We start from the raw sequence: 18,392 nt of genomic DNA on the forward strand, positions 1-18,392 counted from the left end.
AGAGCTGTTGGGAAGTCATCTACAGCGAAACCCGAGTAGATTGTGACGACAGAAGAACTGCACAGCGGAAGGAAGGACCCGGGAGCTGTGGGGAAAGGAGATCAAAACAAGAGGTTGTGAGTACATTCATTGTTTACTTCTGGATGAGTCGCTAAATTAGAAACTCACTGCTGTGTGGAAGGATCTTTGTTTTCTGTAGTGGCCCCACCGTAGAAGATCGAAGTCGGTGGGTGTGCCAAGGAAGGATGAGGTGCGCAGAGCGCTGTAAGGGGGCTGACAAACTCTATCCCACTCGCTGTGACGGTGCTCCAACGACTTCCCCCCGGCACAAAGCTGGATCGAGTGTGAGAGTACTGGCCTTATATTTCACGAAAGAGTGTGTGCTGTTGTGGGTGAGTGTGCTAATTCGACGTGTGTGCACTGGAGTGTTGCTGTGTAGTGCTGTGTCTCCTGCCATTCATACTTACCCCAGGTCCAGCTGAAGTACCATGTGTGTGGGCTCGTGGAGTGCAGGAACGGTGGTACCAACGTGGATCTACATCATTATTCCCCCTGGCTTGTGTGTGCCACCGAGAAGAAAAACTGAAACAGAGAGAGAAAGATCTCCGAGACACGGGAGGAAGGGCCTACCTCCATCAACGAAGCCCTGCTTTGTCCCGGTTCTGGGGTTGATACCGGACTCCCAAAGGGGAAGGCTCCCTAACCGCAGGTGACCGCTAGACTTCTCTCAAGTAATTGTGTGTTCTTTTGCCTCCAGGAGCCGAGGAGGGCGCCACGTGTGCACTAAAAAGAAAGAAGGAAGCCACGATCAGAACTAAAGGAAGAGAAAATACTTACCAAGGACGAAGGAGCTCCATCCTTTCCCCTTGGCCCCCTTCTCTCCCCCTGCAAAGAAGAACACGCCAGAGATTATTTTAAATTCCCCTTTCCCCCTTCCCATCTTGATTTTAATTAATTTAAATAAAGCTTGTTTTAACTTTCACTTATCTGGTCTCGTGGCTTGGTCATTGAGGGTGCTTTTGGGGACCTCCTCGAGGTGGAACGTCCGGAGGGGCATTAGTGGCCCGCTCCGGTTGGTAACAAATGCATTGCAGTAGCCCAGTCTGGACAGGACAAGAGCCTGGACTAGGACTTGGGTAGCATGCTCACTTAGAAAAGGTCTAATTTTCCTAATATTGTAGAGGATAAATCTACAAGAGTAACATGCTCCGAGAAGCAAAGCTGATCATCAATGACCACTTCTAGGTTTCTAGCTGTCCTGGAAGGTGTAATGGTCAAAGAACCTAGCTGAATAGAAAGGTTGTGATGAATCTTGGTGTCAGACAATGTGACAAGCAGTTCTGCCTTTGTAAAGTTCAGCTGGAAATGATGATCCTTCATCAAAAGTGAGATGTCCCTCAGGTATGCTGAGTTGCGGGCAGAAACCATGGGATCATCAGGGTGGAACGACAAGTGGAGTTGTGTGTCATCCGCATAGCAGTGGTAGGACAAGTCATGTTTTCGAATGACAGAATCCAAGGATGTCATGTATACCAAAAAAAGCAGTGGTCCAAGCACTGAGCCTTGAAGTACCCCGTTATTGAGACGTTGAGGTTCGGAGATGTCACCTCTCCAGGATACTCTAAATGACCTGCCTGAGAGGTAAGACTTTGAACCATAGTAGCGTCGTACCAGAGACACCCATAGCCTTGAGGGTCAACAGGAAGGTGTGGTGATTGACAGTGTCAAAAGCAGCAGACAGATCCAGTAGGATCAGCAAAGATGATTCGTGGAGTGGAGTGACCGCTCTTAAAACCAGACTGGTTGTTGTCCAGAAGGTTATTATGTGTGAAGAAGGAGGAGAGCTGGTCGAAAACCACACACTCAGAAGTCTTGGCAATGAAGGGAAGGAGAGATACATACGGGTCAGTAGTTTTTTAATGTTGCAGGGTTAAGTGTGGGTTTCTTCAGCAGAGGGGTAATCCAGGCTGCGGGGAAGGTACCAGTGGAAAGAGATGAGTTGATAATGTGGGTGAGAGCAGGGATAACCGATGGAGAGATGGCCTGAAGGAGATGGGTGGGTATGGGATCTAACTGCAGGTAGTCAAGTAGGTTAGAAGCAAAGACCTTGGAAACATCTGCTTCAGATAGGAGAGAGAAGGAGTGGAGCAAGCATGCATTAGGGTTTGAGCATGCACAAGAGGCGGCGGAATCGTCAGCTGTAAAGTCAGATAAAGGTGTGGAGGTCAGACAGAAAAGTGTAGATAAGATCTTACTTAAAGAGAGCACGAGAGTCGCGTGAGCTGTTGATCTTTACAGTATGTGTGTGAATACATATTCCGGAAAATCAGTGGCAGTGTGAATAAAAAAGAAATCATTTTTTGTGTATTTTCCGTAATCTCTGTGTGAAAGGTTATGCCAACTATTCACAGGTCAACACTTAAAATAGTAGGCTGAAATGACTTGCAAAACTTAGTTGTTTTAACTTTATGCTGCATTTTTGTTGTTTTACAGTAGTGTGAACATTGCCAGGGTTGGGTAAGGCATGCCAAAAGAGGAAAACATGTGGCCAAATCCAGAAGAATATGCAGATTATATTTCTTTTTTAATTCTTCTGTTTTTCTTATTCTTCTTTTTTTACTTCTCTGTACTTCTTTTTTACCCTTCCAAAACTGTGGTTTTACTACAGTTAAAACAAAAAAACATGGCTACTGTAGTAAAACCATGGTTGCCACAAAATAACCATGGTTTTGAAACCAAGGTTTTCAAAAACCATAGTTACACCATGGTTACTGTAGTAAAACCATGGTTTTGCTGATAGTAATCAATACACCAAAAAAAAAAACATTGTTACTACACCTTTACCACAAAAAAAGGTTAATTTTTGTAAGAGTACAGTAATTTTAATTCGCAGTGTTTTATTGAATTAGTGTGTTTTGAAAATTAGTGTTGGAGTTTAGTTTACAATGTGTGATTTTGAGCATGAATTGAACTGATTTGCCAATTGTGTGTTGTAAGTATGTTGGTGCATTAAGAGTTTGGGAAATTTGATTCAAGAGTTGAAAAAACTGTCAAAGCAATCGTAAAAAAACTGTAAAGCAGTTGAATAGTTAAATACAAGTTTTATCATATAGTTTACTTTTAAATGTACCAGTTTTATGTAAGTAGAAATCACCTGGAAAATCTCTGTTTAAAAGGACCATGTGAAATATTCAAATGAATATGACTTTTAAAAAGCAATACTTGCTGATTTGCAGTAAATATTCACTGACATCTAGGAGCTTCCTTTTCTTCGTAAACTCTTCTGAAGAGTTTCTGTCAGATGACTGATGATCTGATGAGCCAGCATGTGTTTTCATTCCTCTTTTTCTTAGGTATTAAACTGTTGAGTTGGTCATATTGATCAGTGTTTGCTGCTGGAGGCAGATGGAGACAGAAGTGGATAAAGTTCAAGGACAGACCACAGTGTTCAGCCAGGAAAACCCTCTCTATGACAACTCGATGAAGCTTTTAGAGGCTGACCGCTATGACTTCCAGCACGGTGGTGAGGTTTCACAATTCTGCATATTTCTGCATTGAAATAAGTGAAAGCTGACAGCGGTTTAACGCCTGTGTGTTTGTTGCAGAGGTGAGGTCTGATAAACCAGCAGGTAAACAGCGATGTGTTCCTGTAGTAATAGTCATCTTACTGCTGCTGATAGCACTGAATTCTCTGCTGGTCTATAAAGGTGAGATAGAATAAAAATACATAAAGTGGAAACTGTAGATAAATGTAAAAAAATCAAAGTGATATCCTTTATTGAGATTTATGCATTTGGGTTTTTTTTTTACCAAAAGTGGATCGGATTGGTTGTGTGTTCTCTGGTAAACAAACCCAGTAATTTTGAAGAAAGTGCAAATGTACTACACAATTATGTCTAGTCTATAACTGTATTTCTTTGAATGCTCCATACAACAAAACAAATGCATTTCTTTGGCCAAAAATATGTTTTAAATATATGCTAAATACATTTTGTAGAAAGTAAAACACAATTTTCAAATTCACAAATATTTAATTGAGGGCTAATCTTCATATATTAACATTTCAAAATTTATTTCAGGGGCAACAAATACATTTCTAATTTTACAACCCATATGGCAAAAAAGATATATTTTTACCACAAAATGTATCTGTTTATCAAAACTGAGAAATTATTCTTATATCACACCAAGATTTTTCACACTTTTTTTCACTGTCATATTTAAAGAAGCCAGAATGTTGGACATCTTCTCTTTGGTCTTAAGGGGACCAAGTAATAAGATCTCTTATTTTTTCCCAGACTGATCTCACGGAAAGTTGTGTTATTGTCACGAAAACATTGATTAATTTATTCATGGCACGAAATTCAGCTTTTTCCTGCATTGAGCACAAATTTCTTTTTCTATAAATAGTTTTTCATGTCCGTTGCACGACTTTCTTTTTCGTTTGCTTTTATGTATTGTTTTCTCGTTGTTTTTTTCCTATTTTCTTACCATTGTCGCTTGGGGTTAGAGTTTAATAACTGTAAACTCCGTAACTGTTGTCTGTCTATCTGTTAAATATCTATTTGTACTTTTCTAGTGGTGTCCTATGTCTAGTCTTATGTTTAGTTTGTCCTTAGTGAGTGTGGAATCCTTTTGCACATTGGAGTATGGAAGAAACGCAATTTCAGTCTGCTGTGTAATGTATTGTTGCATGGTTTGGATTGACAATAAAGTTGAAGTTGAATCATTTTCTGTTACAATTTTTAGACATCCTATCCCAAACCCCAAATCTAACCCCAAGCGACATTGATTTAAAAATAGAAACAAAATGAGAAAACAATACATTAAATGACACAAAAAAGAAAGCCGTGCCACAGACGTGAAAAACTATTTATAAAAATTCATGCTGAGTGACACGAAAAAAACCATTTGTGCTCAAGGCACAAAAAAAGCTAAATTCCGTGCCATGGAATTAATACATTTTTTGGACTATAGCACGACTTGCCGTGAGATTGTGTCGTTTTTCCCAATGAGCTGGAGGAAATGATTGGAAAGCCAACTTTTACTCTCTTCAAGGCAATGCAACAGGGCCTTTAAAGATTGTTCATTTCCCACTTTCCCACTTTATTTATTTCCACTTTTATTATGAATATAAATGCTTTAAAAATATACAAAAAAGGCCAAAAATATATTGGTAAAAAAATACATTTTTGTGAACATATTTCAAAATAATTTTTAGTACAAATATTTTTTGGCATTTTTTTTGTATTTTGAAATATATTTAAAATTATGTTTTTGCCATATGGGGCCCCTTACTCTTTTGTGACTGCTTGTCAACAACTTCACATTCAGGTCAGTGGTTAATGCATATGAGTGCATTATCAAATCTTAAAGCGGAAGTCCACCTTAAAACAACATTATGCTCCAACACTATATTTCATCACATATATGTAGTTGATTGTTCTGCCATCAAATGTACTAACTACATATAAAAATTAAAGCTTTTCACAGCTGCACAGGATGAGCTAACGTTAGCTTGCTTTGCTCATGTTCATAATAATAATGTAATAACTTTCTACGTAGTATGTTTACCGTATGTAAGTAGTATGTTAGTATGTAAGCAACAACTAAGCCAAATGATGTTTTAGATATTTTGACCATTTTACATTACCTAAGTCCGCGAACTGGGCTGAAAAACAGTACTCGAAGTCCTCCTGAAGAAAGTCCTGGCTGCATATTCTAATTTTCAAGTAACCTGTTAGTGGTGTGTCAACTGAGGGTCACGTTCAGTGTTGGGAAAGTTCACTTTCTACATGAACTAGTTCAATTTTTAAAATGAACTAGTTCAATTCATAGTTCATTATTCAAAAAATTATTGCCATTATAGCCCATATAGAACCACAGACAGCAATTATTTAATCAGTTTACTGAAGCTAAATGCATCAGATTTCATCTTCATATCCAACTTTAAATCTTTATCCAACCAGGGTTTACATTAGCATTAGTGTTTTAATTGTTGTATTTGCTTGCACATACCTTGAAAGGCTAGCCGGGTGCTTCAAGGGGGTCGCAAACTGGGCGAGAAGCGCTGCGAGGCGTCAGGTGTAGGACAACTTGCATATCGCACACCGCACAAGCACGTTAAAGAGCGTGAGCTTAGTCAGAGTCTATTTCAGGATCCAGAATATGCGTTAGCAGCCTATGTTAATCCTTAACGATTTGTGACAAATATGATGTTATTTAATGTTAAAAAACTGCTTTGTTGCCTACATGCTGCTTTCACCTCCATGCTGTGTTTTGTTTTGATGACGCATGCAGCCGTGAAACACTGGCTGGTGTTGCCAGATTGGATGTTTTTTCCGCTACACATTAAGACCTGTTTACAGTGTGTTTTAGCCGGGTTTTCGCCTAGAAAACTCTATAGAAATCTGGCACCCTATTGAACGACGTTAAACTGAAAGAGCGTGTCGTTCACAAACACCAGAATGAACGAGTTCACAGTAACGTTCATCAGGCAGTGATACAGTACGTTCAGTTCACGTTTGCCCAAAATATGAACTAGTTCATGAACTTTCATTCAATGAACTCATTCAGGCACAACACTGGTCATGTTGAGGTAAAAAATAAAACTAACTCCCAATGACCTGAATTTGCTGTCCTTACATCCACATACTGCACAGGTTCTAGTCATCTTTTATCAAGGGTTTTGGTGATTTTCCCTTCAGAGACGGTAAATGGAGAACTATTCTTGGGTTTGTCTGCTGGCTTACTTCAAGTTGACTTGAATTGATTTGAGAGCAGGTTGAGCGGTAAAAGAAGCTATTAGACTTGTTGGACTTCATGCAGCACCGCAACAATCAACAGCCGGATGCCTTCAAAGTACCGCAAGAGCGATTCGCGAAATCATACAGAGCCGTTTGCTTTTAAATTGCTCTCACGGAACTTTGTTGTCATCCGGCTGTCGGTTCTTGTGGCGCCGCATGAAGTAGAACAAGCCTGAAGGCTGCATCGATCATTGGTTAGTGGGTGGAGCTAATGACTGTTTCGCGCGGTGCATTCTCGTTAATTAAGTATATCAAAGACAGTTACAAAAATTTCGTTTTAACACACTATCAATCTAATTTATCGAAGTCGTGCAAATTTCTTTTTTCCTCAAGTAAAATGCAAAATAGAAATAAATTACCCGTGATAACAGGCTAAAATGTCTAGGGTTCAATTCCGCTTTAATATTTCATTTTTCATTTGATTTAATGGTTTATTTAAAAGGACACAGCGCAATTTCATAAAACACATGTACAAACATGGTTAAAAAAGCCAGAATTAGCCAAAAGGCTATTTTTCATCTGTAGTCCCCTGGCCAAGATGTAAAAAAGCATTAAAATACAAACAACAAAAAATACATTTACAAGTCTATGGCAAATTAACTACAATATAACTACAATATAAATGACACTGTAAAATAACATAAGGTACACTGTACCTATTACAATAGTAAGACACACAAAACACACACTTTTAAAAAAGCTATATTATATCAAATATATAATACAGCTCAGTAGGCTCGGCTTTTAATGTTGACAGACATAATTGTTAATAAGCCAGATTTTCAATTGTTTTGTAAAGGCCTTATACAGTAATTGTTGAGCTGTCTAACCTCCTCCGGGATTTCACATCAGTTTTTTAGTTCACAGGTTCTACATTAGGGAACTCAATGTAAATGTTGTATAAGTACAAATGAGAAGCTCAGCTGCTAATCACCATCTCTGTCAAAAATGAGATAATAATATTAACCGAATGCTCTCGGCACATATTACCTGTTCATCAAATACTTTCACTTCAAATCTACTTAATCCCGACCTCGGGTCATTCAGAAATACCGGTTTGTTGGTTCTACAAAGACTCTGATAAAAAATGCTCATTTATAAGAAAATATGTCAGACACACTTAGCAGTGGCGGCCGGTGACTTCTTTTTTGTGTGGTTTGTAATTTCAAAATATGTGTTCTGCACGTCAAGTTATCTTATGTGCATCACGTGTCTTGTCAAAATAAGTGCCTGCTGCAGATGTGTCTAAAGGGTTTATGATAAAAGAGATGCTCGCGTTTGCCAGTTCCTCGCATAATCTCATGTGTAATCAGAGTTTACTGTTAAGGGAGTGTCTTGCACGTATTTGGTGAATGTGAGCGTCTATTTTATCATAAATGGTTTTGACGCGTGTGCAGCAGGCACTTATTTTGATCCGAACACGTGATGCACATGGTTCACATGACACAACACACGAGCAACACACATGACACTCCAAACACTTATTTTGAATTTGTGCCTCTCGGAAGAGCAGTCACCTGCCGCCACTGGTACTTAGAGGGTTTTGCATCTGAGCTTTTCATGTGTTTATTACAGAAGTTCTTAAATGTGCAAACTCTGAAGTTTTGCTTCCTTTTAACCTTGATATTTATTATGTAGTGACTTGTGTGCATGTTTTGTATGTAGTTTTTACTCTGGAGTCTTGGGTTCACACTCACTGTACAACAGCTGATGAGGCCAAAACAGAGAAACAAGTCAAGCTGAGCAGTTTGAACCCAGATGAGGTACACACACACACACACGCACGCACACACATTCTGGTTTCCATGTTTTGTGGGGACATTCCATAGACGTAATGCATTTTATACCGTACAAACTGTATATTCTATTCCCCTTACTCGCCCCATTCCCTAACCCCAACCATCACAGATACCCTTCTACTACTTCACATTTTCAAGAAACATCATTCTGTTTGATTTATAAGCTTGTTTCCTCATGGGGACATCAAAATGTCCCCACAAGGTCACAAAAACACTGGTATTCCTATCTTACGTGATAATTACCAGGTACACACACACACACACACACACACACACACACACACACACACACACACACACACACACACACACACACACACACACACACACACACAATGTATAGAGAATGGCTTCACATTGTAGGAAAAGCTGCCATTGTGAATACTGTTCCTGAAATTCAAGAGGTTTAAGAAAAACTATATAATGTTTTAATGACAACTGAATGTTATAGGGACAGGGATTGAGTTAAGTATGGAAAAATAATATAATTTATTCTGTGTGTGTTTGACAGGAGTGTCTGTCTAATCTGTGTCAAGATAACGGGACATTAAATAAAATAATGACTCAACTACATGAGTTCAATGTCACTGCACAAACAGGTAAACACAACACACACACACACACACACACACACACACACACACACATACATACACACACACACACACACATTTAAAACAATCTGGTAGGACAAAACATTGGGTGGGTTGCACCAACTATCTTGGCTTGTTGATTCCAATTTATTTTTAATTTGAGTATTGTTGCACCACTTACATTCTAACACTGATAAACAAATCTGAGATTATAACTTTAACCTGTATTAAAACCTTTGTCTGTGATTTATATTGTCCGCCATGATGAATTTGCAGGTGTAATTAAACAGCAACAGTGTTGTCATTCAAAAAGGAAATAAACAGTTTATGCAGGCAAAGGACATTTCATTTTTGCATTATAAATCACTATACATTTTTGAGCGATCAGCCTCTATCATTTGTATTTAATTAATATGTTTTTATATGTACTGTATAAGGGGGTTATCCCAGAGTTCCATGCTTCAAAGAGTTTGAAGCAATGGTTCTCAGCTGCCAAATTCACTGTGTTGAGGCATTATAAAAAACGCATCTTTAAACCACGCCCCCATGCTCACGGTGTCTGTTTCCTAATCCTTGTTGGTGCAACCACCCTAAGTTACGTTGACTTAAATTATATGGGTTGAAATATTGGTTAGAAGTTCCATACATATGCACTGTAGACTCATGTGTGTCCTGTATATTCCTTTGTATTTCATAGCCATGGTTTGTCCGCCTGGTCCACCTGGAATACCTGGTCCACCCGGACGTACTGGTGAGTTTCCATATATTTTTACATATATTTTTTGCAGTAATTGGAGGCATCTCTTACTCTCACTCAACTTCTACTGTATTTTGTTCTAATGTTTCTTTTCTTTATTTTACTGCCAACTGTGCCAAAAGAACAACATTTACATGACCACTGGTTTAATTATTTGGATTTTTCACACAAAACAAAAATCATCAAAAGTCGTTTTTTATTTGTTTTCTATGGTATCTGTTAGTGTTATATTCTTCTTCTTCTTCTGCCATGGACATCTATGGCATCCCATAGAATTATACTTTACGTAGATATATCATTAAACTTTCATTTACAAAAACGTGAAACTCACCGAGTGGTCAGGGGTGTTCACTGATATGCTCACACAAAAATCGCTGCAAAAGATGCTTTCCAACAGATTTTATCGTAGTTTTTGTCCAACTCCATTGACTTGTATTAGATGTGCTGTGAGGTACGTATTACTCCGCGCCGGGAATGTTGTTTGTATTCTTGCAATTGGCAAAGGTGGATTATCGCCACCACCTGGGCTGGAGTGTCTATTATTCAAGCTCTCAGTGGAAGAATATGCGGGTGTGAGGCGCTTGGAAAAATAGGTCCACAAGTTTACAATGAATGTTAAAACACCTGTTGGAAAACATCTTTTGCAGCGATTTTTGTGTGAGCATATTAGTACACCCCTGACCACTCGGTGAGTTTCACGTCTTTGTAAACTAAAGTTTAATGCATTTTAGGAAGGATTGTTCCAGTGCACCTATAAACCCATTGTGGTGGGGGATGATACAACAGAAAACGAAAATTCTCGGGCCAGCATCATATGTCCAAATTTCGGTCCAAACCGTTCTATTTCATCATAAACAATCTGAAAATACTGAACTTGTCCTTTAAAATCAATTTTATACTTCACTGGAAGCCAATGGAGAGAAGATAACACCGGGGTAATGCATTCCCTCTTCTTTGTGCCCGTCAGAAGTCTAGCTGCGGCATTTTGCACAAGCTGCAGTCTAGGGAGTTGCTGTTAAGAAATCCTGTGTGTTACAATAGTCCAGTCGCGAGGTAATAAAATCATGAATAAAAATCTCCAGATCTCTAAAACAAACAAACAAAAAGGTTTCAGTTTATAGATCATTCTAAGCTGATAAAACTGATTCTAATATGACACCAAGATTTTTTTCACTGTCATATTTAAAGAAGCCAGAATGTAGGACATCTTCTCTTTGGTCTTAGAGCAGGGGTGGGCAACAGTTTTAGCCCGAGGGCCACAGTTACTTTGGCAAAGTAAGCGGAGGGCCACACTTGGGAAAATTGCAATTAAACATAGTTACATGATTAAATGGTAAAAAATAATTCAATGCAAATATGTATAAGACTGCTCTACAGTTACTTTGACTTTGTCAGCCTATTTCAAGGCCTGATCTTTATTTTTGCTAGGCCTGTCTGACCTAGGCTACTCTAAGGCTGCGTTCACACGGTACCATAATACGGTTGTCAAACCCGTATTTGAGTCCTTAAGACGGTTCCTTTCACACGCAGTTCGGTTATTTACGGGTTTGACAACCGCATTCTATAACCGACTTCACACCCGTAACTTTTCGGGTTTCACAACCGTATTTACAGAGAAGCTGTGGCGTGTGAACGGAATCGGACACGTCATTCGTTGCTCTTTGTGTTAAGATAACGTTACAGTGCATGAAAATGACTGCAAACTACGCACCAGAATTGCTCCATAAGGTTAATGTGATATTATATTAACTTCATAGACGCCACAGAACATATTACATTACGCATAAAATTGCGTGCAGCCAAGTAAGTGAGATTTATAAAGTGTAAACTTTAAAAGCGGACGATTAATATAATGTTAACTGTATAATAAAAGGGATATAAAAATTAGCTGTTTATTTACTCACCTTTTATCTTCAGTAGAGCAATAAAGAAGATATTTTGCAAAAAAACCCATCTGTGATTCATATAATGCAAGGCAAAAGATGCGTCACTTTGAGAGGTCAAAAAGCAGATATATCCAATACAAAAGTAATCTCCATGACTCCTGGTGACATTTTTTGCTGCTTGTGAAGCAAATCGGTCGGTTTTTGCAGGATATTGAATGTTATTTACAACATTTTTAGCGTCCATACAGAACTGTGGTAACATATAAAGTGCGCTTTTTACACTCCGCTCTTTAGGTGGCGCTAAGAGGCTGGTTTTGCCTGCGGTTGGTAAACCATACTCTCAGCGCCACCTACAGAGCGGGAGCGTAAGAGCACTTCCTATTTGGCTGCGTTAATGCTTTAAATAAAGTTCGATTTCTTGCAAAAACTGATCGATTTGCTTCATAAGTCATTTTGATTACTTTTATATTGTATATATCTGCTTTGGTAAAATGTCCAGTTGCTGAAACTGAGTTTATGTTCATTCATTTTGGAAATTAAAACTTTAATAAGGAACCACCCTTGTTTTTGTTTTTGCTGTTTTTGTTAATTACATAAAGTTTTGCCCATTGCATAAATAATATATTTTTTTAATATATTCGTCCGTCACTATGGTTACAGGCGGCGCGTGTAACTAGCATACGGGTTTGAGGTCGGTTGCTCGTTCATACAGGCAGTGTTCTATTTGTGTCTTTAATTTGCTGTCTGAACAGGACACTTACAGACTCACACCTGTAAGTAAATACGGTTGTCACTCCCGAAATTTTGTTGTGTGAACGCACCCTAACATTAGAATAACTGGATTTACTTTCAAGGATTCATTTTCTACCCTGCATATTTATTGTTCAACTAACTGTCATTCATACTACAGTGATATGCCCACGTGCAAACAATCATAACACACACACAACATACGAACACACAAGACATGAGAAGATAATTTATTATTATTATTTCTTTTTTATTTTATTTAGTATTATTACACGGCTCTCTGGAATGCTTGATTCTGATTGGTCAGTTGAGACATTTGCAGGTTCGTTCTTTTCAAATAATAACCGCTCCAAAGTAATAACGCATAGTCGGACTACTTGTAAAATCCCTCCGCGCCAACAAAGATTACTGTTTGGCGCCATCTTGTGACAAACACTGGACAACTGCAATTAAGAATGGAAAATTTTGACATTAATTTTAACATGTACGGAAAAAACTAAACATTTAAACAGTGTATAGAAGAAAGAACAACGACAAGACACAGAGAGCTTACTGAGACTGAACTTGACAAAATAGAACATGACAGCTACAAAGCCAACACAAAAAAAAACAGAATGGGCATTAAAACTTCTCAAAGACTGGCTAAAAGAGAAAAATATGGAGACAGACAAGTATGAAGCAGAGGATCTTAATAAGGTATTACGATCATTTTATGCATCTGTGCAAAGTTTCGCGGAAGGAAAAGAAATGTTAATTTAAAACAAATATGCCAATAAAATGTTTCAAATTCATATTCATGTCCAGTTTTTTTTCTTATGTGGCAAGTAGCCGTGTAATAAGCGGGATAATGTAGAGGCAGCCGGTAGTTATTGGGAAATAAGCCCCTTCAGTGTGATACAAGACCCTCCGCTTCGCGTCGATCATACTGTCGGGGCTTATTTCCCAATAACTACCGGCTGCCTCTACATTATCCCTTACTTAACCACCAGGCAGTGTTTCCCACAGGATTTTGAGAGACTGTGACGGTGATGACGTCACACGCCAATTAGCATATATGTGACGTCATTGGGTCGTGTTTTACTCTTTCGTCTGTCACATTATATTGCATTTTAACACAACCGAATGCTATTTTTACATATTATCTGTTCTGTTGTCTATAAAATAGTGACTAAACAGGACCCAGTAATGACCCAGTAACTCTTTGTTTAATCCAACCAGCTCTTTGCGGCTCGCCACAGATAAATCAATGTATGGGAAACACTGCAACCATGACAGTTTCATACAAATTGTGAGCGCATCGCGGGGGCCGGATTGAAGCACTATGCGGGCCGGATCCGGCCCCCGGGCCTTATATTGCCCATGTATGTCTTAGAGGGACCGAATAATAAGATCTCTGATCTCTGAACAAAGAATGTTCTACCCTTAATATTAATGTTTTAAGACCAATATCTCTATTCCTGACCTTGGTTCAAGGCAAGATTAACCTCTCAAATGTTGGGCAAAAACAGCCCACACTGTACCGGTAACTTGAGGCCTTTAATTTAACTATGTTTAAATGACATCATGCATTAATGCAACATACTGTAAAAAATGCTGTAAGAAATTATTGCAAACAACATTCTCAATTTATGTGCAGTTCTATTTCCCTCTTTATGAAATTACATTACGTAATTAAATTACATAAGTCAAAACTGCTGTTGGGCTGTCTGTTACTTAATATTGAGACAGACAGTCTGAGGCAGTCTGTATGGTGACTGTCCTCTCCTGCATTTTGATTTGATGGTTTTTATTTGTGAAAATAAGAGGTAAGTGGATCCAAAAAAAGACGCTCAACTTGTGCACATGCAGTTAGGAGAGGAAACTTTTCTCTGCAAAACAAGTACCCATAAGCCAATGTACCCTTGATCTGACCTAAAGCTCAATGTCATTTTGCATATCAACCATCTCCATGTCAATTCCACTTGGCAAAGCAAATACTTTTTACCTCTTCAATATCAAATGCAGCGATATTCTCCATGATGTCTAACTCACCAAAACGCTGATTTAACTCTGTTGCCACTTTGGCCTGCGACATTTCTCCAGGTTGGGAAAGTGTCTTAGCTTCCCGCTTTTCAAATGTGTTATCCGAACACTGAGCTTGGCTTTAAATGCGTTCAATTCAATTCAATTCAATTTTATTTATATAGCGCTTTTCACAATTTGGTAATTGTATCAAAGCAGCTTTACATAATAGATGCAGTGAAAAGCACAGAAAATCGACAGATAGCACAACATAATACACGATAGCACAAGCAGCTAAATTTGCTGCGGCTTTAAACCAACATTATAAGTGAACGTATTACTAATGTGACGTATAGAAGTTAAGCCCAAGAAGGCTGCCTCCCCAGGTTGTATATACATATATATATATATATATGTATATATATATATATATATATATATATATATATATATATATATATATATATATATATATATATATATATATATATATATATATATATATATATACATTGAACGGATAAGGAGATTAAGCGGATATTAAGCGGGTTCTGCCGGTGGTCATTGGTCAGGCATCGGCTGGACATCACGTTGAAGAACAGCCAGTAGATCAGAGGTGTGCCGACTTTCACATTTACCGGAACTGGATCTGTTTGTCTCATTGTCCTCGGGATCGAGGACGAGACAGGGAGAGAGAAACAAAATCTTATTAGCGTAGGGGCCGTTCACATGAAAAGCAAGTGCCACACAGTGATGTGGTTTAAGTCAGCTCGGTTCCGGACAGGCTAAATATTGTTGGTTAAGTGTATTACATATAGTTGATGATTTTAGAAAATTTGTGGGCCAGGGCGAGTCTATGTATGATCTCATATGATCTTTAAAACAGAGACTCGTTTGACTAAGGCCAGAGGCCCCACTGCCGTCGTTAATACTAACGTACAGTGGCAAACGGTTCTGTATGACATATTATTCTCAAGATCATGGGAAAGCCAAAATTGCAACCCGACCATATGTGGAAATTAAGACTCAACCGACAACTAAATCAAAGTTTCAGCATATTACTAAAGAGCATTAATGACATTTACCATGTTTTGGAGTGTTAACGAATAAAGGTTTTAATTTATTTATTTACCATTACTAAAACAAATTATGTGAATGCCTTGTTAAAGAGAAAAGTTTTAAGTCTAGATTTAAAGTTATCTACTGTCTCTGATTTTCGGACGTCGGTTGGTAAATCATTCCATAGCTTAGGGGCTAAGTAGGAAAAGGATCTGCCACCTTTAGACACTTTTGATATTTTAGGGATAATTAAGAGACCAGAATTTTGTGACCCCAATGCACGTGATGGATTGTATTCTGATAATAATTCTCTAAGATATGAGGGTTCTAGGCCATTTAAGGCTTTGTATGTGATTAGTTATATTTGAAATTGTATGCGATATTTAACTGGTAGCCAGTATAAAGATGCCAGAATTGGGCTTATGTGGTCATACTTCTTAGATCGAGTAAGCACTCTTGCAGAAGCGTTTTGAACTAGCTGAAGCTTGTTTACCTGATTTGCATGGCATCCTCCGAGTAACGAGTTACAATAGTCTATTCTAGAGGTCAGAAAAGCGTGGATAAGCTTCTCTGCATCTGATACAGACAACATATGGCGTATTTTTGAGATATTTCTAAGATGGAAGAATGCTGTGCGGCAGACATTGGAGATATGGCTATCGAAGGATAAATTGCTGTCGAACATCACACCTAAATTCTTAACCGTGGAGGTTGGCACCACAGTGCAGCCATCTATGGGCAACTTGTAATCTGTCATATTATATTTGTAGCGATTCGGTTCGATAAAAAGTATCTCTGTCTTATTGGAGTTTAGCATAAGAATATCTTAGAAAACTGGTGGGTTTCGCTAGGATGTGAGGAGATGTAGAGCTGGGTATCATCTGCATAGCAGTGAAACCGTATGTTATGATTCTTGATAATATCTCCTAGAGGTAACATATATAACGAGAACAGGATAGGACCTAAAACTGATCCCTGCGGTACGCCGTATTTAACCAGGGAGTGATATGACTCCTCCTCATTTACATAAACAAAAAAATAGTGATTGGTTAGATACGATCTGAACCAGGCTAGCGCCTGACCACTGATGCCAACATAGTTTTCTAGCCTATTAAGTAAGATTGTGTGATCTATTGTGTCAAAGGCTGTACTGAGGTCTAATAATATTAGCGCATTCACTGCGCTTATCATGTGGGGCAGGTGTCTGTCTTTTCCTGAAGCTCGTTGTTGAGTCCATTCAGCTACACAGTTAGATCTGTCAGAAACACAAGCTCCAGCAGACACACATCATCTTACATTTCCTTTTGCTTCTCGTTCCTTATGGCCAAAAAAGTTTTTACTCCGTCAGCAAGTCAACGAAGTGTTGCAGCATTTTGCCATGACTCAGCCACCGGACACAAGTATGAAGAAGAAAGTTGCCATATGCAGCTCATCCAGTTAGTGACCTTAAATAAGTGGCAGTGAAATGCTTTTGCTCGAATCGAGTTTATCAGTTTCACCACCAGTGTCATTAACATGTTGCAGGACAAACATTGCTTCCTTGAATAATTCACCATCTGTAAATGTTTTTTGTTTTTAACTGAAACATGACTTACACAAAATGATGTTTCAGTAGCAGCAGCCTTATTTTGAGTAGCACATTTTATAAAAAATGATGGATGGACATTAATCTCCAGTTTTAGCTCTTTTATTTTCCAAGCATGGATTGCACTTTTTGGTGGGTAGGTGTCTTTAAATTTCTGCTGTAGGCTACTGTGTTGTGGTAAAGATCCAGATTGGCCCTTTTAAATAGTGCTTGTGTTTGGTTGTACAACACATGCTGTACAGTTGTCTATTATCAAGGTTAAGAGGAATTTCACCTCTCATTCTGGATGGAAACTGTACATTTTTACCTTCTTCTCCGCCATGCCCACTAACTTCATACAATCCAATCACCAAAAAGTGGTGGAATATTGACGTTTGCGAAAGTTAACGCACCATAGTGCTCCTGCCTCATGTCCCTACTTGTGACGTCACAAGCTGGTAGGTTAAGATTAGCTTTCGCTTGGTCAGAAGAATGCACATGTGATGTTGAGAGTGAGAGTGATGTTCAATCATACAGAGATCGGCGTGTTATGTGTTAGTTTTAGTTTTACAGACACACAATCACCGAATCAACACGATAAAACTTTACAGTTCATAAACACTGGGTAATGAAAACATATATTTGAAGTATGACATTCAGATGCGTGGAAGTAAAGCAATCTGTCTACAACACTCAAAATAAAGCAATTAAACAACAAATGAAAGTGTACCAACACAAAATAATAGCTAAAAACTAATTTTACTAGTGAGAGTATGCCAAAAACCTAAACAAACACAAGTGACCAAACAAACAAGACAAAATTGGTATAATTATGATATGCTGTAATTTTCTAAAATGATGACAAATTGTATTTTGGATGTGCCAGTAAGGGATTTTTTTCATCAACTGGTGACAATACAAGCTGAATCATTACTTAACAAATACACATGTACCACTTATTTTAATATTTAACCTTAGATCTTTACATATTTCCTTTTCTTCCTACAAAACAAATGCTTCAAATATTTGTTCATTATTGTTTTTAATGAAAAACACAACAACAACAAAATAGTCTCATGAAAAACTCACTTTATTTGCACTAAATGTTGCACAAAATGCTTCCACTACATGAGAAAAGCTGTAGCAGCTTGTCGCTTGCCTCGTACCATGTGAAACG

The 18,392-nt window shown here is 38.3% G+C and overlaps 1 protein-coding gene across 3 annotated transcripts in view; it reads left to right on the top strand.

The window, feature by feature from the left end:
- The first annotated feature begins 3,362 nt into the window (after positions 1-3,362).
- marco (macrophage receptor with collagenous structure) overlaps positions 3,363-18,392 on the top strand; it is a 45,166-nt gene continuing 30,136 nt past the window's right edge. For all 3 annotated transcript variants that reach the window (XM_055215043.2, XM_055215044.2, XM_073854884.1), the window contains exons 1-5: positions 3,363-3,523; positions 3,606-3,707; positions 8,472-8,569; positions 9,117-9,204; positions 9,896-9,949. In XM_055215043.2, coding sequence (XP_055071018.1) covers positions 3,406-3,523; positions 3,606-3,707; positions 8,472-8,569; positions 9,117-9,204; positions 9,896-9,949 — 460 coding nt within the window. In that variant the 5' untranslated portion in view covers positions 3,363-3,405. The remainder of the gene's footprint in view (positions 3,524-3,605; positions 3,708-8,471; positions 8,570-9,116; positions 9,205-9,895; positions 9,950-18,392) is intronic.

This window comes from Misgurnus anguillicaudatus, chromosome 17, assembly GCF_027580225.2.
Source record: "Misgurnus anguillicaudatus chromosome 17, ASM2758022v2, whole genome shotgun sequence".
Classification (NCBI taxonomy): Eukaryota; Metazoa; Chordata; class Actinopteri; order Cypriniformes; family Cobitidae; genus Misgurnus; species Misgurnus anguillicaudatus.